At 47.4% G+C, this 22,685-nt stretch overlaps 1 protein-coding gene across 2 annotated transcripts in view; it reads right to left on the reverse strand.

Moving 5' to 3' along the window:
- The window catches only part of gria3b (glutamate receptor, ionotropic, AMPA 3b), an 81,713-nt gene that overhangs the window by 2,005 nt on the left and 57,023 nt on the right, over positions 1–22,685 (reverse strand). Inside the window, exons 8-13 of one of the 2 annotated variants that reach the window (XM_062524811.1) lie at positions 20,582–20,689; positions 18,254–18,460; positions 15,019–15,392; positions 12,273–12,471; positions 3,132–3,379; positions 1,950–2,127 (exon numbers count right to left, since the gene is read on the reverse strand). In XM_062524811.1, coding sequence (XP_062380795.1) covers positions 1,968–2,127; positions 3,132–3,379; positions 12,273–12,471; positions 15,019–15,392; positions 18,254–18,460; positions 20,582–20,689 — 1,296 coding nt within the window. In that variant the 3' untranslated portion in view covers positions 1,950–1,967. Of the gene's footprint in view, positions 1–1,949; positions 2,128–3,131; positions 3,380–12,272; positions 12,472–15,018; positions 15,393–18,253; positions 18,461–20,581; positions 20,690–22,685 lie in introns of those variants that run through there. The other variant, XM_062524810.1, reaches the window with a different exon arrangement.

Consider the following 22,685-nt stretch of genomic DNA (forward strand, 5'->3'; position numbering starts at 1 on the left):
CCCATTTTCAGGATGAAATTAGGTGTTTGTGTGCAGTCTTTTGATAATGTAGTTATTTATTTATCTTCCCTTTAGCCATGTCTGACTGGTCGGGAATCCGTGCAAAAATAAAGATTCACGGCTCCGCAGAGCGCCATGTTATTGAGCATTCTGCCATAAGGAGTGGAGGTAAAATGTGCGAGCTATTTGTGATCCATCAATGAAGATCAATAGAATTGAATCGCTGATGCCTTCTGTGTCTCACTGACCAATCAAAGCTCATGAGTTATGTTGATTGGTTACATGTTGTACATTTGAGATTTAATGAGGGTGCTGCACCAGGAAATATATTGATGCTCCTGACTGTGCACCGCATAGATGACACTGACAATACTATTCTATTATACACTGCCAAGTCTCTCTATAGATTACATATTGTGCTCCATAATATAATATAATATAATATAATATGATATATACTGCAAAAATCAATGGACAAGATAGGCATCAGCATCAATATGCTGAAAGACTGGGTTCCTTTGTTTCCCACATGCTTCAGCTATGTGTGTGTTTCTGTGGCTGGGGAAACACTGGTGTTGACCTCTCTCTCTCTCTCTCTCTCTCTCTCTGCTATAGTGTGTGGCCTGCACCCCCATTTTCATCCTGGAAATGTGAGGTCACAAATGTGTGAGGATGGGTGCTGTGGAGCTCTGGGAAAAAAGAAGAAAACTGAGAGAACTTACCACGACTGTCCTACAAAAAAAAGGTCAAAAAAATAAAGACAGCATTCCTCTTGACATTGCTCTTACTTACTTGATTTTACTCAAGTGATCGAATGGAAACTCCTTACAGTTCCACAGACATGGTCATTGAAGATGCCATTTTAATATGGTTTCCCATCACCAACTGCAGGTGCCAAGTGACACATACAGTACTATCTCAGAGGAAATTCCCCTTTCATTACATTGACATTCCCTCAACGGGACTTTTTTTCCCTCCTGATTGGTGTGGAATCAAATGAAGGACTTTGATTTTTCACACTGATGAATGGGTGGGTTTAATGGACCGCCGGTGGCAGCCGCTTGGATTAGAATTCTCACGTGTTCCTGCAATGCTTAGTCCCCTCAAGACTCCGCTGTTCGCCTCGCCTGACTGGACTGCCGCGGCCCGGCCGCTCCGCACACACGCGCGCCGCCTCACTCCGAGGAGCAGTCCGAGGCCTCGTTAAGTGGCGAGCCAGTCTCCGGAAAACTCCAGGACTGAGGCTGTCTACAACCAATCTGCACGTTAAGCATTTGGCTGCCCCCCTACCTCCCAGAAAAAAAAAAACCCTTTCCATTTCTCCTGTCTTTACAAATTCGACTAAGAAATATCTTTGGAATAAACTTATCCTTCTGCAGTATTTGATGTTCTGATCATTTTCTCCATTATCCTCTGTCCTGCTGTGGAGCTGCATGTGATAGTCGACTGCGGCTCTTTGAGATGGGGAAAGCCCTCGACAGTGTGGTTTGTCTTACTGGTGAAGTCTGGTTCCATCAGTGTTGAGCTCCCCTGCAGAAGGTAAAGGAAGCACTAACGCTGTGTCTCCCTCTGCCTCACTGCAGGGCAGCCACTGCTCATTCACCTGACAGCTCCCTCTCTCTCATTTCCAGCTGAATGCTCAGCATTTGCCCCAGAAATTGAGGTGGTCTCTCTCTCTCACTCACTCACTCACTCACTCTCTCTCTCTCTCCCTCCCTCCCTCTCTTTCTCTCTCCCTGTCTCTCCTAAGCCACGCTACTTCTCATTAGAGCTGATGCAACAGCATTTGCTACAACCTCCTCAGGCAGACAAAATCTCACTGGTCCTTTTCTTCCTCCGTTAGCCGAGTCAGGGTTCTTGGTTGGATCTTAAATGGGTAGATATGCAATAAGCACGCACTCAAAATGGCCGCCTTGGGCGGCAGGCGTGGCCCTTAGTATCCAGTTCAGACATAACAGCCTTGCCGATTACTCTGCACTATGGTACCCGATTTTGGTGACATTGAGGCTGACCTTGGAGTCACCTCCCCCGCTGCCGCACTCTCCCTTGTCGTACCACCATTTGTTTTTCAATTTGTCCAAGAGGCCTTGCTCATTCAGTTTTAAAACTGCCAGGTTAACAGCATTTCTTGAAACGATAAAACATAACTTGTAAGAAAATGCACAGGTCCGTGAGAAATCTAATGCATAGTGATAGTAGTAGTAATCATAATGGTATCGATAGTAGATAGTAATAATACTACTACTAATAGTGGTTATTATTATAATCATCATAATAATCAGTAATCAGAATGGTTATTGAAAGAGCACGAAAGGACAATTTGGTAAAGAATTTTAACGAATATTATGGAGATAAGAAAGGCTTAGAGCAAAGAAAGTGTTAAATATTAAAGGTGGCATGGAGGGTTACGTTGCTTAAAACTGAAGTGTGCGGGATGGGGACACTCGTCATTGAGAAGAAAAGTAACAACAACAAACACCATGCAATTAACATTCGTCACAAGTGACAGCGCAGCTTTTACAAGCTAAATTGAAAAACCGTTGAACTGTTAAATTAAAAGTGACAACACAACAGTCAGGAAGGACAGCACACAAGACAGGAGGAAGGATCGAAAGGAAAGAGAGAAGAAGAGAACAGTGAGAGAGACACACAGGACGTGAGATGGGTTTTTAGCTCTGACACTAAGAAGTTAGACTGATTTCACAGGGAAATAATAACACACAAACACAGAGAAGGAGAAAAACCATAAAGAGAATAAGATTCAATCATGATATCAAAAAGCACAGTTAAAAACATCATACCGTTACCTCTCCGTGTTCATTCACAAACAAAAAGAGGAAAAAGAAGAGGAAGAAGAAGAAGACAAAGAAGAAGAAGAAGAAGAAGAAGAAGAAGAAGAAGAAGAAGAAGAAGACAAAGAAGAAGATGATGAAAGAAAGAAGATAATAGAGCAGAAATAAGAGAGAGGGATGAGAAAGTAGAGGAGGGAGAAAAAAGAACAGCAGGAGCAGGAGGAGGAAGAGAGAGTAGCAAGAGGGACAGAAGGGAGGAAGAAAGATGACAACAGGAGACATCAGGGTAGGTGGAATACTATAACAACATGGAGAATATTGTTATATTATTCCACCTACCTTAATGCTGAGCCTTTGGGGGTGGCCACACCATAGCCCTTAGAGTCGAGGTTTCCGCCCACTTTCATGGTGTCGCACGGCTTCCGCTGCTCGATGTACTCGTTCATGGTGGATTCGAGAAGAAAGGCGAACTTGCCCTTCGACTTTCGTACCCGCGCCACCCCATCAGGTGTAGTCTTGGCAAAGACAGAGGGCTCAGCAGATTTCATGTATGACCACATTTTCTCATACACTGCTATTTTGGAGCGCTGTATGGAGGAAAGAGGGGGACAAAGAGAAAAGAGACAGAGAGAGAAAGAGAAAGTGATGGAGAGAGAGAGAGAGGAAGGCTATTAGATGTCACACAGACAGGCATTTCTTCAAAGAGCATTCAGCAAAGAGGACAAAGTGGACAAGTGTCATCTCATAATTATAACTGCTTGAGTAATATGACAGGGTGGCATATTACTTGTTTTTCTTTGGGGGGGGGGGGGGGGGGGGTGTCAATAAATATTTTCACAAAAATAATAGCCCTATTTTTTTTGACTGCCCACAAAAATGTGACGAGCAGCTAAAAAGTTACATCTTCACACCTTGAAAATTGTCTGCATTTGAATAATCTAGAATTTATACGTTTATGCTTATTTACTTAGTATAACCACAATACACTTTTTTTCCCCAAAACCCCATTAAATTCTTCTCTATTAAGCTAACCATGCTTGATAATTACACAAAACCACTGAGAGCAATGTTTCAGCATAATGTGTTTGTGAGTGAAGGAAATAAAGAGAAGGAAGGCCACATAGGAGACAAGAAATATAACGAGGTGATAAACAGGTGCTAATAAGGTAAACTCGGAAGATAAGGCTGTGCAACCATTAGGTGTCTGCGTTGGCATTAACCGCGTTATTAACGCGGCATTGTCTTACTCGTTTATGCCAACCTAACGGCCGTAAATGAAGCTATGAGCTGTAAGCTGGGAGGGAATCTGTTCCTGGGTCGAACGTGGCACCAAGACGGTGGAATTCTCAGTCGTATTAATTTGATTTGGTCCGACGCTGCCGCAGAATGGAGAGGGGGGGCTTAGGGGAGGCATGGGGAGGCTGCCAATAGAGCCCGGCTTTAGACAAGCTGTTGGCGTGGCAACATAAATTAGAAACGCCTGTGTGGCGGCGGCAGGGGAGCCGTCGCCCATCACCCCGGCCACCACGCCAAGGACACTCGGGACTGCATCAGGAAGAGATGCTCCCAAATCAACTGTGACGCTTCCCTTGGATTCTGGGCAGAGGGAGTTATAAAGTTACGTCCGTCTACACAGACACACATACACACACTCAAACTCAGAAACACACGCACGCACGCACACGCACACAATGGGGAACACGAGCATGACGCATCACCAACAAACTATGAATTTCAAACGAGCTGGCCCTTCTAGTTGAATGGCTTGATAGGGCATTTCAAAGAGGTCTCTAAAAGGAAAGAGAGAACGAGTGCTAGACAAGAGAGAGAGAGAGAGACGGATGGAGAGACAGAAACAGGGAGAAAAGCAAGAGCGACTTTGCATAATTTGCACCCCACTGTGAGTCATGAAATGAATAGCAGAGGTTACACTCACTGTCCCACTGCATAATCTGAAACGGACTATATCTGCCATTTTGTATTCAAAGCCTCCTTTAACAGAAAGAATGTACTGTAATTATTATGAGTCAGCCCACAGTATTGTGCTTGGCTGTGGGTTGGCCCTTGTCCACAATTTCTTCCCTATTTTAAAGACGAAAAAAAGTATCTCCTAATACACACTACTTAAAACCGAGACTACTCTGAGTATGATGAGCATGGCATCATGTTTAACAAAACAGATCCATTATCCTTGGCATAACTGACAACGTGCACTCCATTAAATTATTTCCAACCATCCATCATGAGCCAAGGGGTCAGTCCGAAAAGACAAAAAGGACGCGAGCGAGCAGTATCAATCAAAACGGTAAACAAGACAAATGCCGAGCTGATGCCTATAATTCATGGGCTATTTAAGAGAAATAGGTGGAAAATTCCATCTCGGATGCCAGCGGAGGACTCGGAATGCCGGAGCTGACGGCGGCAAAAATGTTGGAAGGACGCTCGCTGGAGGACGACGTCCCTGCGGCGCCGGGTCTGTGTGGGGCTCAGCCTAACGCAGCATTCCCCCCCAAATCCGCAGGGATGTTTACAAAGGAGACGGGGTAAAAAAAACAAAAAACAACAACAATCTGGCATTGATTAGTGCAGCCTGAGACAGCGCTGCCTCCAGCTTTATGAAGTCAATTCATCAATATCAGAGTGGGGCGAGTGCAACAGGAACCTAAAGAAGCCTCATCAGTAGCTGGACCATGAGCAGCGGTGGAAAAAAAAGGAAAACACAGAGGAGACTGGGATGGAATGAGACTCTTCGAGAGCGTCTCAATGAGAGCGTCTTTCTCGATGCGATCGTCCACATCTTTTCGGCAGCCGTTTAAAAAAAAAAAGAGAAAAAAAGATTAGAAGCCATGAATCAAACAGGGGCCATCGCTTGTTGGAGTAAATTACACAACATTACCAAGCAAGGCCCACTGTGCTAATAATACCCTCTTTATTCCTGCTGAATGCCCGGAAGACACACAGTATTTAGCTGTGTTTTCTAAGCATTTCTGAAACAGCGTCTCTGGGAGCCTTGCGGTCACTGTTTACTTTCAAAAGCTTCGTCCGCTTCATTCCAGCACAAATGGAGACTTTTCAGGGGATTGTGGGTAGGCCTGATAACAAGCCCTGAGACGGAGAGAGGGGACGTCAGCGTGACAGATCGTCCAGCGGCGACCGAGACGAGACCACAGACAGAGGGTCCGTGAGGGCTGTCTGGGCGAGAGGGAGAGAGGGACGGTCCACATGTGATTTCCACTGGCCTCGCGTGCACCCGCCCCGCTTAGCGCTGTCAACGCTACGCTAACGCTGGCTATGCAATTCCCTCAGCCGAGGGGAGGTCGCTTTGCCAACCTCCCCAGCGGGACGCCGGTATGCACACGCGCACACACACACACACACACACACACACACACACACACACACACACACACACACACACACACACACACAGATACTTTCCACCAAACTCTTTTTGAGTGTGACGGTACAGACATTCAAGTGGCAGTGGGCAACATCTACAGTAGCTGCATTTGTCTGATGAGGGGGAGGAAATGACAGCACTACTGCCTGAGCTAGACAGACAGACAGACATGGTGGGTTAACTGTGCCCCTCAGACAGCCTACACTCAAGCCACCCAGCAACTGCAGGCAACCCAGCTAGAGCTAGCCTCACGGTCTCCAAAGCCTAAAGGTCAATAAGAGTGCCTGCCGTTAACAATGCACTGCTAACGCTGTCTACCAAGCTCATAGGGCGAATGCAGTGGAGAGAAGCAACCTGCCATCTTGGGTTTTGTAAAGTGACCTCATACAAAGGGCATTTCAAACTGCAGAGAGTTTCATACTGCAGCCATACATAAATAAATAAATAAATAAATAGAATCATATCAAATTCAAAATGGCCGTGGATGAATCCGTCATCCCCCAAAGCAAAGCCCAACAGATCTGCTCACCATTCTGAGTTAAAGTCAACACTCTGTAGAAACTGCACAGCAAATGTTTACTTTAAGCGTGGCATAAAACGCATGACCGCTTTGAAACAGGCGGAGGAAGAGATGAAAATCTTGGGGTTGGTGTGAAGACAGGCTGGCAGTACAACAGTGGGGCGTTCCAAATAAACATAAACACAAACACACAAATCTACCGGCCATCTGCTCATATATATTTTCTCACCGCATTATTTCGTGAAGTCAACTACTATAACGCTGTGTCTTGGAGTGCTAACCATGTTTGTGCCGTCTGCTGCCAAGGACAGAACTCAGAGGCAAAGAAACGCAAGGGTAGAAAAAAGAAGTCCAAAGTCATTGCCCTGCCCAACATTAATACCCTGATAATCTGTATTGATTGCGAAGTTAGTCAACCTTTTTGTGGCCGCGGCCCGAATAGCCTTCCTCCCGAAACAGGCGCAGGAGTTTATCCCGCGGCATTGCAGGCTTCTTTCATCATACTTCTCTCCCTCCCCTGCCTCTCAGCCTCTGGGCTCCACCACTCAAAAGCGTCCGCAAAACATTAGAGAGCTTCTCTTTCAACTCCACTTTTTTTTTACTTTCATATTATTGAGTTTCAGGACATTAGCGCTGCCGTGGCAACTACGAAATGTGCTGCCTCTACCTGTATCGCCGCGGCGCAGAGTGGGGAAAGTTGGGGCTCTAGAGGTTTACATTGTCATTGATGTGCATATGCCTGGAATACCAAATGACGGGCTTTGAGCCGCAGTGCTTGAAGCCAATAACTTGGGCTCCGTCTTTCATGCTGTAGTTCTGTCTTTCTGTTCTGTCTTTCTTTCTGTCCCCCTCTCTCCAAATACCCCCCCCCCTCCCCCCCAATACCCCCCCCCCCCCCCCCCCCCCCTGCTGTCGTTTCAGTTCATCTGGTGTTGGACATGGGCCTCTGAAGGGACCTGGTCCCATTTGAAGGTTACTTCTTGTTTTAGACGAGCTTGTCACTGCTTTTGTCAGGTTCCTCCCGTTCTGTGAAAAGGCTCTAATCTGGGCGGTGAGAGTGAGCTGACCCTTTCAGCAGCAGCCCACTGGAATAATTCACAAGGGGGACGGTCATTCCTGGACATCCCTGGCGCTCTGTTTTATTTATCGACCTGTTCGCATTCGTCATCGCCTCTTTTACAGCCATCACCTTCATGCATTTCATTTTTGAATCTTTTTCAATTTTTCATTCTGAAAAAAAGACTATGGGGGTCCGAAGGAGAAAGAAATAGCTGACATTACATTCTCTTTCATCGGTGCCGCGTACCGGTTTATATAATGTATAAGTTATAGTGTCCCTATACCGTAATTGTTCAGTTGTGAAATTGATTTTCACGCTCAGGGAGGTGAAAGAGATCCTGGATGGAGGTTCCTGATTTTCATTTTCTACCTGTTATGGTATGCATGGGGCCCAGAAATAATACATAAGCAGTGGGAGCAAATGTGCCTTTTCCTTCCACCCACATTTGCCATTCATTATTGTAAAGCTCCTGAATTATGCAAGGAACATGAAAGGTGGTTTGATGGTCACACGTCCCTCTAAAAAATATGGATCAAATATGTAAGACCATTATGAAGTATTTAAACTCTTTGGTATGGTTTTAAAAGCCCATTACATTGTGCAGGGCTTGTACCACACAAAGGGACTTGGATTACATGCAGTCACGTCCAATCAAACGCGTGGTTACCTAACACATTGGCAGCTACAGTACAGTATGGGGTTTGTGCTGTAGGTAAAGTGGCGATATAAACAGACCTATACAGTCGTAAACAGGGACTGTGGCGAAGGCAGACTGCTTTGTTGGTCTCTTTTATTAGTATGGATGCCGTGTGCCGTGTTGGCGCGCCACGGCTGCCGCTGCTGCTGCCGGGGGAAGCCTGGCGGAGTCGGCCGTCCCGCGTCGCTTTACGGGGGCGCACCGTGGGAGTCTCGGCACCAGCTGGCGCCTTTTATTGGAGGGACAGATGCGGACGCCTTGAGGGGCTATCGATCAGAGATAAAGCCCTTCTTCCTCCCTACCCGCCGACAACAGGCCCGCATCTATCAAGCCTTCCTTGTGTGTGCTTTCTTTTTAATGCTGGTGGTGCCGACTGAAGATTGTCAGCCTGAAGAGGTAAAGAGTTCTGGGCGCAAATGGCCAAACGTCCCTGTTAAAGGCTCGGTGCCCGCTGGGCAAGGGGGCAGGGGGGCGAACGAGCAGGCTGGCACACACTCGGCCCAAATGAGGACAGATTAGGGTGTACCTTAGCTGCCCAGCGGCGCTGGGACATGACAAATAGAGAGACAGGCGGAGTGGACGAGTGAGTTATGTCCGCCGCCGAGCCCACCCGGGGGGTCGGGTCACTCGCGGGAGCTGGCACTTGTAAATTACAGTAAGGCATTAGGACAGCTGAGGGCTCCCAACATGGCGGGATTTATGGGCCGAGCCAAGCAAGGGATAAGAGTACACACGGAGACACACACACACACACACACACACACACACACACACACACACACACACACACACACACACACACACACACACACACACACACACACACACACACACACACACACACACACACACACACACACACACGTGTGCTCTGGTCGTGGGGGGAGGGGGGATATGAAGCATCCCTAGGATATCTAGGATATGAAGCGTCGTTTCACAGCATCTGATCTTTATGAAAATGTGCTCCAGTTCTTCTCGCCTGATGTGATTCAGCTCACCCATGGGAGTTTGCGTTGGCAGTTTTTTTTCCCTCCATAATACGCTCGGGCCACGGAGCGGTCCGCTGTTCTCGGGGAGGTTAACTATCTCACCTCAGGAAGGTGTTTAATGACCACTCTGATGGCCTCTGGGCGCTGCGGTACGGGATTCACATCCTCCCGAGCATGGCGGGCAAATGAGAAAAATGGACTGGAAATCTCCCGCCGTGCGTTCCAGGGTGGCGCACCCTGGGTAGTTCCTGGCGCACCCTGGGTAGTTCCTGGTGCACCCTGGGTAGTTCCTGTTGTTATGGAGGAGGGTTCGTGTGAGGGCAGGAGGTCCATCTGCTAAAAACCATGTGATGAATACTCCACTGATCTACACAGCAGCTCATGCATGAGCTGCCCCACATTCTACTGGCATGTGCCAAGTCTCTTTGTGAGAATGCTAACACATGCAATGTGCCTCACACACCAACAACTTTGGTGCAAAAAAAAGATTAAATACTGGGCAAATACTACAAGGAAAAAATGGAGGCGAATTATGTCAAGGATGATGACATATGTCTGGTTCAAAATTCTGTGCCTCGTTTCATATTTCCAGCTGGTTTCTGCCGTATGGGTCTAATTAAACCAGAATGTATTTCCTGGAAAAACAGATCTAAAATAGGACTTGAGCCTCTATTAATCAGTGTTTTTTTCCTTGTCAGCCCTCTGCAGTTTTAATTAAAAGTCCCCTGGAAAAGCAGTTCACACATGTCATTTCGGATTTGAAAGCTTTGAGTGTAACTAGGGCACTCATTATATAGAAAATGTGGAATCTGCAAGTCCCTAACCGCCCCATCAGTTATCTCGCGCAAACCTTTAATGACATGAAAACAGCCTGCCACGCAGACCTGGAATCGACATAACTCTTTCAAGTGACGAGCCCAGTCAACACGACGTTACGAGGCACAGACGAGCCTCCGACACCTTTCACACGCGTCAAGGCTTTGAACGCTCGATATTTTCTTAACCTCTCATCAGGCTTGACAGTGTATTTTGCTACCTCTTACCCCATTTCCTTTTAACGGTTTCTAACGTCAACAGTATTAGCCTATCCATACACAAACTCGCATAAACACAAATATTTAGTATACTGTAGCATCAGGTTTGTTATGCATCTCAGAGCAGTTTAATCAGTATGAACACCTAGCTCGATAGCCGTCTGGTGGAATGAGCCGGGCCTGATGAATCAGAGAAATTAAGTTGCATGCTGGGTAGAACCACCTCAAAGGTTTATTAGGTCGCACCTTCAGACGTTAATGGAACGCTTTCATTTTTTTTTTTTTTTCTCCACGCGTGGCATTTTGAATCCCCTGAAGAGTTGAACTGTACAGAGATCGAGGGAGGGCTACGCCTCCCCTCGTCTGCCCATCTCCCAGAGTTCATTTGGGCTTTAATTGCGGCGGCGGTCCTGCCGAGCCCGCTGGACATATTGCTTACTTCATCTCGCACGCCTCTCGAGCGGCCGGGCACTGACCCCCGAGGCCCCTTTTCATCAGGTCCAATTTGCTGGCCAAATAAAACCCACTCATTATATTTGGTGAGTTGACCTGTTTTGCGCGGGAGGGTGAGGGGCAGGTTTTGATGAGGCCTCGGCTTCCTGCTCCGCACCTCCCGGGCACTCGGGGGCCCTGCCCGTTATTTTAGTCACTCCCGGAGGCGCTACTCCGTCCAAGGTTGTCTATACCACCTGGCACTCAACTTGCATAAAGTTACGCTAAGTCAGTTGGGGCCAGGTGCAGCTGCGTGACGAGAATTCAGCGAGTTTTTATTTATTTTTTATTTTTTTTGACTTTGACTCGTTTTCCTGTTAATTAGAAGCTTGGCCATTAACCTCTTTTCGGGTTCACCACGCCGACACGAAAAAAGGTCTGCGGCCTCGCAGATGCATCTGCCAGGTTCACACGCAATAACCCGGCTGCTCCGATAAAAACTCCGCCAAGCGACTGTAGCCGGGGCGATGAAAAACTCGGCAGGAGATCGACTCTCTCTTTTCACTGGCGGCTCCATAGGTGCCTGATTGACAGTGCGGTGGTGGGTGTCAGTGGAGTGTGATGGAAGGTGTCTTGTCTAACTGTCTAGCCCATCACCGCGGCTAATCACATTCTCAGGGGCCCCGCCGGGCCGCCTCAGCGCGCTGTGGAGCTGGGTGTGCCAATCACCACATCCCCCAGCACCCACTTTTCAACGCTTTGCTTTTTGCCACGACTGCAGCTCTCTCAACACCACGGATGTCGCAACTGTGGCAAGAAATCAACCTCAGCCCTGTTTTCCTTCCCCCCCCCCCCCCCCCCCCACAAAAAACAGTGTTTACAATTGGAGCAGCAAAAATATGCCAGAGCGATTTGCTAGCTTTCTTTGACTTGCGTGTCAAGCTTAAGCCTCATGTTAAAATTCGATTAAGGCGATAAGGCAGCGTGCTGCACAGAGGTACTGCATGTGTCACTTTAAGTGTCGCTTTTGCAAACTTCATGAAAAACAAAAACACAGCAAGGTGAACTCAAAACAAGAGGGGTTTTTTTAAAGCCAAAGTATTGCATAACTGGATTTTCATCTTTATCTCCAATTTAAAGTTTGACATCAACAGAATTATGAAAGGGGTCAAAAAGTCAGACAAGAAAGTAATTGCACAATGTGGCTTCTTCTATGACGCTATGATATGCTATGTAGTTAATATTTGAAAATAGAATTAAAAAATGATGTTGCAATGATGTGCAGACTTCTGATTTCTACCATTTCACATTCAGAGACTTATGGAGATTTCATGGAGCTGGAACTCACCCTAAAGAACTCTTTTGTGGAGCCTGAATCCAAAGTTCCATAGGCAATCTCTGTTTGTTTGGCGAGATCCTCTGCGCTCTCAATGGGGGAGACCATTCGCTCCACAGTGAGAAAAGCAGCAAGGTTGGCCGTGTAGGACGAGATTATGATGAGAGTGAAAAACCACCAGACGCCTCCAACAATTCTCCCTGACAAGGACCTGAGAGAGGGAGAAAGAGAAAGAGAGAGAGAGAGCGAGAGAGAGAGCGAAAGGGAGAGCGAGAGATGGAAAGAGAGAAAGAGGAGGTGGTGGTGGTTGTGGTGAGGGAGTATATGGGGGGAGAGAGAGTTAAACAGACAGATGGAAGCCAGAGAACAAAAGGGAAGGTGTGTTAACACTCATCCACCTACACTCAAAAGAGAAGCACAATTAACTCCAACAAAAACACAGCTGCTTTCTTTCCATTACACCTCTACCTTTCCCTGTGGTTACATCTAATAGTGTGCGGTGCTGTTTTTCCCTCTCTATGCAATCACACACTGGATCCATCTTCACTCTGCAATAAAAACGACTTCATCACAGAGTAGATTACCGTATGGTGATTAGCAGCTAAGTCAGCATGGGAGGGAACACCTACTCACAGAAAACAAGATGCTGAAAAACACCAAAAATCCCAACAAGCGGTATGTATGAATGTAACAACAACACGCACACGAGCGGCCTGAGACACACACATAGCAAGTTCTTTTTTGAGAGTGGTACTTTTCTTTTTCGTAATAAACCGAGTCACGCTCAAATGGGTGGTGGAAGCAATCAGTAGGTGTGGAGCTTCGGAGGGCGCATGATAGCCTGTCATGATGGAAGACACGGCGCTGTCAAAATGATGCATGTCTTGACAAATTGGTAAAAGATTTACACCACACACAGTTTAATCGACACTGTCATTAGCTTAGCGCTGCTATCCCATTTAGGTCCCATTACACCGCAGAAGCCTCCTCCACTGCCTCCCTCGGAACGCCATCATTCCGAGATCATGGCAGCGGGGGGTGCCCGGGCAGGATGGGCGGAAACAGACAGGAGTTGATTTGAAGGAGTGTGTCTGGGTCGTGTGACACCGCAGACATCGTTTCTGAGTGCTTTTAGGGGATCAAAGTTCAATTTTAATCTAGGCTGTAAGTCTGTGCAGTTCCACAGAATCGTATATTAACTGGACCATATTGATGCTGAGCTTTTAGTAAGTGCTGCCACAAAAATCCGGATTTTATTGTCTGTTAGTATTGAGTGCCAAACATAAAAATGATTGAAACAATTAATCAGTGATATATTATGTGATAAATGCCCCTTGTTTTGGACGAAGAGACTCTGTAAACTCTGCAAACAGTATTTTTTTTTTAATCTTTCATAAAATCATGATACACACTAATGTCCCATTATATTACTAAATATTAGTGGCCAATCCAGTATAAATATTGGATTTCGAATTAAAATGTCAAAAACGGCTATTAAAAAAGATTGAGCATGTCATTCAGCCACGTGCAATATAGTGCTTCCCCAAGTAGCAGTTAGCGCAGAGGAGAGCATTACCAATTACAGTATGATAGTATTGTTCTGCTACTCTAGTAGTACACAGCAGTAGTATATAAACCAGGATTTGTAGCTTTTTAGCGTCTTTCAGCATCAAACACCAACATAAAGATATATGTATGTAGCACACAGAGGCATTTTGACATTCAATCTATGTGGCCTTCACTGGGCATGTTGGACACATGAATTCTTCCGGTAGACATTTAATGAAATATACAACCCCTATCTCCCTTGCAATGATAGGAAAACAGTCAGTCTGCAATATGCAATATGATCTATGACAACCTGGGCCACAAAGGATCCCTAATTAATCAGTATCTCACCGCTGAGGCCAAAACAGCGTGAGCAACCATACCCCTTTACAGGCACAGGCACAGGGCTGCGAGAGGGCAAAGCCAGAGAGAGCAGTGATTCATGAACAGAGAGCAGGAGCAGAGGACAGAAAACAGGGGGAGCGGGAGGGGAGAGAGCAAGAGAGTGAGAGAGAGAGAGAGAGAGAGAGGGAGAGAGCGAGAAAAATAGAGAGAGAGAGAGAGAGAGAGAGAGAGAGAGAGAGAGAGAGAGAGAGAGAGAGAAATGCCTGGCTTTTCAAAAGCTATAGTATAACAAAAACCAGCAATTACAGCCAACACAATGCAGGGCTGTAAACTTCCCTCGCAGCTGTCAGGCAGGTGAAATGAACTTTTTTGAGGCTCTTTTGACGCACATTTAAAACAGCCAAATGGAAGCAGGATAGACCGGAGCAGACCACAGAATACATTAACCCAGCTGGTAATGCTGCCGACACATGCCATTCAGGAAATGGCAATTCAAACACAAAAAAGCAACCGCCGCTGATGATCAGTGTGTCATAAACCTGAGAGAGAGAGAGAGAGAGAGAGAGAGAGAGAGAGAGAGAGAGCGAGGGGAAGATAAGCATGGCTGCTCACTCTCATCACTGTGTTAGAACCTCTGCGACGAGAGAGAGATGGAGAGAAAGAGAGAGAGAGAAAGATGAGCGGATGAGAGGAAGAAAAAGAAGAGACCCACCCTCCCACTCTCGGCTGGCAGCCACCCACCTGCTTTACCGTCTCTGCGACGAGAGAGAGAGGGAGCCCTGAACAGATGACAGGAAGAGAAAGATGCCCCCCTCCCCACACACACACACACACACACACACACACACAGCTGGTGGCCACCCACCTTGGAGAGATATCGCAGCCCTGCTGCATGAAGGCCCCTAGGGAGAACCACAGGCTGTTGAAGATCCCAAAGTCGTTGGGCGGGTCGGGAGGCGTCTGTGGGTCTTTGGTCTCGTCCTGCTCGTCCAGGTGCCACTCATAGGGGCTGAAGCGACTCACGAGGAACAGCACCACGCTCACGCCAATGTAGGCGAACACGATGCACATCCAGATCTCGTAGGCCAGAGGATCGAGGAAGGAAAAGACGCCCGGCTTGGACTTCTGGGGCTTCTTGATCATGATGGAGATGCCCAGGCTCATGAACGGTTTGGAAAAGTCTATGACTTCCTCGCGCACCAGGGTGATAGTCAGTGGCGCGACGGCTATGTCTGCCCTCTGGAAACAGGAACACGTACAAGCATGCATTAGTCCACCCCCCCAATCTTCCTCCACCCACCCCACCCCACCCCAGCCCAGTTCAGCAGCCTCGTCAAAGCTGCACACATTTGCATTTTCTCACAAGAAACTGCAACTGCTGATAACAAGCTAATTACTTTTGAGAAGAGCTCTAATTCTTGCGGTGGTGACTCTGGGGGGCTCTTGGTAAAGCGGGGGGACGAGGGGGGGGGGACTTCATTGCTTTTTCATGATATTAGACTGAGCTTTTACAGCACATTTGTTAATGCTTATTACTTTGGGAGGATGTCAGATGAGGTTGTGAGGCATCCTTTGCAAATCATTGCATGTGTATGTGAAATAGCGAGAAAAGAGAATAATGGGAGTGAAATTAAAAAAAGTGAGTTTTGCAACACGAGATGTACAATTTCCTCTGTGAAAACCCTAAAGACAGCTCTCTTTTCAGGAAAAACTCCTGCGACAATTTCAAAACGTATACAACAAAAATGTATTAACTCGTCATTATTTTGCAATAAAACAACTCTAACCTTTCATATTTCATCACATACTATAAGTCAACCATACGTAAGTCTACTACCCATCCACATACCGCGCATAACAAGCATATATTGCTTTTCTCACTGTAACCAGTGTGTCAGCACGGGCTGCTAGCTATTCATTATCTATAGTAGGCACAAATGATATGGACAGCCCACACACATCTTGGTTCTACTCCATCCTGCAGCTTGGTCTGGCGATCACTTGGAGCCTCTGCCCTTCAGCGAACCCTGACCCCTGACCTGTGCCCTCTGGCTGCTGGCCTGATGGAGAACCAGGCTCAGGGCTCAGTCAGAGTTCACACCCACTCCTCCACTCCTCCACGCCAAGCTACTGACTTACACCTCCAGAGCACAGCGTGACAGGTGTGATATCGGGTTACTACGCAATTCACATGAAACCATAAAAACACATTTATGGTGCCATCACGGCTCCCTAGCAATGGAGTGACTTGTCGCACACTGGGGCATGCTGACATGAACTGTGGTAGGAGTAGGAAGAGGCGAAAACACAAATATCATCTCTATCCTTACAGAGATGACCTGTAGAAATCTGCCGACTGCAGAGTTCCAATAAATCACAGTATAATTTGCATATAAATAGCTAATTAAGGATTTATACTAAGTGATTTATTCGTAATGCAGAAATATGCTTCAAAATCTTATCGTGGCACACCATATGAATAATTTCAGATGATCTTTTTTCGAGGGGGCAATATTCACAGTACATACTTGCACTACTGTAAACGGATTGAAATGGAAATCTTGTTGATGGCTTTAATATGGGGGCGTTGAATGAAAAAAAAAAAAGAAAAAGAGTAACAGACAGACAAAACAAAACACAGTGACATATCCACTCTACATTTCTCCATCAAATCAAATCAGCCAACTGTTCCCTCAAGTGCTTGTTTTATCATCTGCATGTTTCATCTGCGAGAGCTGTCGCCTCCACCACTCCCCACCCCCTCTCCTCCCCACCTCCCTCTCTCCCTCAGCTCATGGCTTCCGCCCAAAAAACACAATCCTCACGTCCCACTGCCACAAACGGGGATGGATCGCTTTCGAAAAGCACAGGAGGGGAAAAAAATATATAATTTGAACACCTCTTGTATACTTAGACAATATTACCGCCTCAAGTGGTTTGGTGATTCATCAAAGACCAGCCTCTTTGCCTGGGCAGTGGTTCGTGAAGGGCATCTCTTTGTTATCACATTGTGCACTCCACATTGATTACAGAATACATTTGAAACTGAGCAGCGTCAAGAACAATCTCTTTCTTTTGCTATTTGTTTTTTTGGCATTTGGCAAGGTCAACCTAAACAGAACAAAAATATGATGACAACACAGCTAAAAATGATGACATTCGTTTCCAAGGTAGCTGCACCATGCCATTATATTTGGATCTGCTTAATCTTAACAGCAAGCACTGCAGCTCTGGATCAATCCATAACAAAGCCGTAAAAAATTCAGTGGTCACGGACCGGCCCTGTCAGAGACAAACCTAAACGTAATGAATTCAGCGGTCAAGAGGTCAAACGGCATGGCAATGATTCGTCTTGACTGTCGGTCATAAAAATATGGATGCAGAAATGCTGGGTGATTTCTTGATTGAGAGGTAGCAGATTCCCCCCCGCCCCACCCCCATCCCTCTGATAGCCAGTGGGGCTGCCTATTTTTGAGGATAATTTCTGCTGTTAGGGCCGTCAAACCAGGCAATCTTTCTCACTGATGGTTTGGAAATTGAACAGATGAGGTAACCTAACCCTCATGCATTTTGTATATGGCCCTCCATCCGTTAAAAAGAAAATCGTCAGCGATGGGAATTGGGAATGATTTCGGTGGGCTCCCAGCGTTGACGCCATCTGAGACGCCGCTGACAAATGTGGGACTCAAGAGGCGGGGCCTCCGGTGTCCGCGGTGAGAAGTGGCTCTCCGCTGGAGAGCGCCGTGGAGATGAATCACACAATGGCATGCTGTGATGGAGTGGGGCTAAAAAAAAAAACAACAACAACAACAAAAAAATAAACAATCACGTCGGGAGCCTTTGGCCGGGCTTCACACCTCATCCGGAAAAAAAAAAATCCAGACGAGCCGGCTGCACGTGTATAGAACAAACCACCGCCGCCCGGCTACGAGCCTGATCGCTGGTCGCATAATTAACTAACCCTACGTTTGGCTGACATCTGGCTGTGACTCAAGAAAAAAAGAAAGGAATGCTATTGAGATGAAGAAGGGAAACAAAAAGGCGGCTGAAGATAGCCGCTGGGGGGGGCGACCCGTTGGCGCTCGCTGACCGGTACTCACCCCATAGACAAGTTCACCCACCATCCCGTTCCACGTCTTGGTCTCGGGGTCCCTGGCGCCATACTTGCCGTCCATTACTATGGACAGCTGGTACTTAATGCCCACATGTTTAGCAATCTCAGAGGCTAAATCGACACAGTAGCCTTCATATCTTTCATTCCCCTCCAGATGCTTATAGTTTTTCTTGAACATCACATAGGGCGCTTCCTGTTAATCAAACATACACTGGTTTATTGACACTCATGCACAGGCACAGACAAGAGCCCCACAAAACCAACAGCTGACTGCCTCAAGTGCATGCAGGCATGCTTAGATTACAAACAGTGCACACATACATACAGACGCACATCATACATACATACAGACTCGCTTTCTTTCTCTCTCTCTCTCTCTCTCTCGCTCTCTCTCTCTCACACACACACACACACACACACACACACACACACAGACACACACACACACACACAAAAGGATAGCACATCAGTGGCAAAAGCAGCAGGGAGAGGTGCTGTCGAGCCTGAACAACACTGTGAGCACCTCACTGCGTCACGCCTCAGCCGGCGCCAGCAGCCCCCACCGAACGCACGCACGCACGCGCCCACCGTGTCCAGACCAAACGGGTTCCAATCGGGCTGGAGAGCCTCCGCAGGCAAACAGACTGTTTCCTAATATGGGGGGTTTGGGTGGCGGTGGCGGCTCCGCATGGTGGGGAGGGCTGTTGGCAGCGGCTGAGCATCTGAGGTGGAGCGGAGGTGTGTGTGGAGAGGAGGGGGGGAAGGGTGGGGTGGGGGGGGGGTGCAGGTGGTGGGGTCAGGTGGGGGGGGGGGGGGTGAGAGGAGCAGCGTGGTGGTGGGAAGGTGGGGGTGGGGATGGGGTCTGATTCATAAAGTAAATGGCGACCAGAGGGAGAAGAGCTTTCAGAAAGTGCTGCTAACTGATTTCAACATCATCAAGCACATTGCACCAATGCGCAGGGAGGCCGTATCATTCCAAAAGAAATGAACCAAATCATATAGAAACAAACAATCAAACCAAAAACAGAACGACAACTGAAATACAAACGTCCAAACAAAACAGGAACCAAAAAGCAAATAATTAAGATCTAATGGGCAAATACCTTGTAAACATACAGAATTACACCAGGAGAATACAGCAAGCTTGTTGTTGTTGCTTTTTTTCCCCTCCTCTCATTTCAAACACTGTTGCAGCTTGTTTTTTTTTCTGTGCTTTTTTATCTTTCTTTCAATCTTTTTTAGAAAGTCATTACCAAACAAGAGGGGCTGCTCACAGAGAGGATCCTACACATCCTATTAGAGGTAGGGACAATTAGGATGCCAGTGGGGAGAGCAATGGCTTGTTTGTTCTGCGCTGAATGTATCTCTCACCTCCACCGGTGGAAATAACACACACACACACACACACAAAAAAATCCTTTTTTGGTCTGTGTTAACCAACGATCTTTCATCACAGGAGCGGCTCCAGCCTGTTATATCGTTTCTTTTCACAGCCCAAACAACAACAAAGTAACAGTGCCGTGAACCAGGAAAGTTGTTTGTATTAGCTTCAGCCTATGCCACATACAGAGCAATTAACAGGCTGGCATGATTGTTTTATGATGGAGCAAGGGGAGCAATCATTAACTTGCCGCGCAAACGCGAAAAGTGCTAAGGAGTAAAAAAGTGTCCTGACCTTTGCCTGGGAAGTTTAAATGGATTGAATTAATAGAATTAAGCAATAAAAGCCTCCGACAAATGCCTCACACAGAACTCGGGGATCAGAGAATGTCACATTTCAGCACAGAACACTCCCTGGTCAATGCAAAACAGATTGGAGCGAGGGCAGCGAAACAAATGCACGCAGCCGATCGTTTCCCTCCCCCTAATTTGTTTTGCCGGAGAGAAGCCATTGCCGTCTCTTTCTCCTCGCGGTGTTTGCTCGTATCCAGCATGTCATCGACCATTTACTTGATGGACAGACAGATATTGTTCTACTTACGTATGCATTGAATGTTTTTTTTTTTTGTTTGGTTTGTTTTTTTTTGATGGAGTCAACTCAACCATTACCACTACCAATGCCGTTATTGTGATGTCACTGCTACGACAGGCCACTGAGGTATGAAAAATCAAAATGCTTTGTCACCCACACGGATACAGTTGAAACAGTCCTGTGGCTTTAAGACTGTTTCAACATGTAGTGAGTGGATGGAAAGCAACACAAAAAGAGATGTGTTTCTACCCGCCCAAGACAGAATGTATCAATCCTGGAATCAACACCTTGACCTTGAGAGGCAGAACTAGTGAAACACTTAAAACTGCATGGAAAGTGTACCATAATAGTAGTGACCACAATTGTTCGGTTTTCCACTGGGGAGGAGTCGTTGGTGACCTGCGGGTCCATTATAGATACAAAGCGCTCAAACTCGTTCCAGTACCCGATCTGAAAAATGGAAAACAGGCTTGTTATTTTCAACGTTTGACGAGACAAGGCTTATACGTCCCCCTAGCTGCCCTGCAGGTTCAATTCTCTCTCAACATGGGGACAGTGCTGTAGGGGTCTGGGTGTTTGGTACGGGGTGGGGTAGGGTATGGTGTGGTGTGGTGTGGTGTGGTGTGGTGTATTGGCGAGAGTGCTGTAGGGCCTTCCGTGTTTGGTACGGTGTGGGGCATGGTGTGGTACATGGGGACAGTGTAGGGCTTTGGGTGTATGGTACGGGGTGTGGTGTGGTGTGTTGGGGTGTGGTGTGTTGGCGACAGTGCTTTAAGCGTGTGGGTGTTTGGTGCGGGGTGGGGTGTGGTGTGGTGTGGTGTGGTGTGTTGGGGACAGTGCTGTAGGGGTGTGGGTGTTTGGTACGGGTGGGGTGTGTGGGGACAGTGCTATAAGGGTGTGGGTGTTTGGTACGGGGTGTGTTGTGGTGTGTTGGGATGGGAAGGATTTTCCAGGATTTTCAGCACAAGCCATTACAGCTCCGTGTTCATTAAAACGGCATTAGCCGGCGCTATCACAACGACTTAACTGACGAGCGGTGTGCAGATAGCGCGGGGCTGCGGCGCGGTTCCGGCGGCCCGCTGCGTCGCGCCGCTATCTGGGTCTCGGCTGACATTTGTTAAACGGGCAGAATGCTTACAGTGGCTAAGCGCCTCATTGTGACGGGCCGGGCCGAGCCGAGCCCCGCTCAGTCCGACTCAAATCATCAGCAGGAAATGGCTAACAGCAATAAAGCAGCGCTGTGCGCTGAGCAAACATTTATCACTCTAGAGCTCATAACTCGCCTCGTATGCTGTGTGTGTGTGTGTGTGTGTGTTTGTGTGTGTGTGTGTGTGGGGGGGGGGGGTGCAGTGAACCAACAGATGGGTCATTGTGAGCCCCGAAGATAATTTAACAAATAAGGACACTGTAGAAACACTGAACCAGCAGTCCGTCTATTTTATCACCCCCGCTTTTTAACGGCTGTACACAAAGCCTCCCCCCGAGCCTGCTGGAACAGTATGTTCCTTGATTAAAATCTTAACCTGCGCCTGCGATACGACCAGCGAATGCACCCAGCCCCGCAGATGCGGCCGTAAGCTGCCAGACATCACTGGCTGAGTGCAGACCGCGCGAGGCTTTAGTGTGGATAGCAGAGCGAGTGGATGATTGGTTGGGGGGGCGGTGGCTGGGTGGGTGGGGAGGGAGAAGTGTGTGTGTGTGTGTGTGTGTGTGTGTGTGTGTGTGTGTGTGCAGGAAGAGAAGTGGAGAGCTGAGGCAGCGGAGGTGGCTGAGGCCCTGGAATGTGGCGCGGGAACAGCAGGGGCAAATATCTCCTCATGAATCACCCCGGACAGCTGCTGCGCTGTCACTTCTCATTCCTCCGCTCGGGGACCGCCGCCGCTCGTGAGCTCGCGCGCTCATCGACTCGGCCAAACTGGTGACTTCACACTGCACATGTGTGTCATCTGCACTTGAGTGGGTGTGTGTGTATATGTGCGTGTGTGCGTGTGTGTGTGTGTGTGTGCATGTGTGCGTATATGCATGTGTTAGCATTACATCTGGACTATATCATAGATTTATTCTGCCAGCGAGTCCACTAATGAGCTGTTCGACATATATGTGCTGACACTGAGCAAAGATGTAAGGATGAGCGTAATCACATTTCCTATTAAGTAGAGGAACATGTCATTATGCAGTTCCTAAAAGACCAGCCTTAGGTTAGTGGAACGCTTGATAATAGAAACTCTGTTCTCAGCCCAATGCTTTTCTAACTCAGCTGTAGGGATGTCTTGACAGCCATTGGGCTTGCTTTTTAAAAGGGCTTGTTTTTTTTTTCTCTCTTTCTCTCTCCCCGCAGTGCGCATTTGACCTGCAAAAAAGGCAATTAACCTGCTCGTGATTGGAGGAGCCAGGCTAGATCTACGGCGGAGAGCGTCTTGGCCTGGAAAAAAGGCTCTGGCCGATA

This window comes from Sardina pilchardus, chromosome 21, assembly GCF_963854185.1.
Source record: "Sardina pilchardus chromosome 21, fSarPil1.1, whole genome shotgun sequence".
Taxonomy (NCBI): domain Eukaryota; kingdom Metazoa; phylum Chordata; class Actinopteri; order Clupeiformes; family Clupeidae; genus Sardina; species Sardina pilchardus.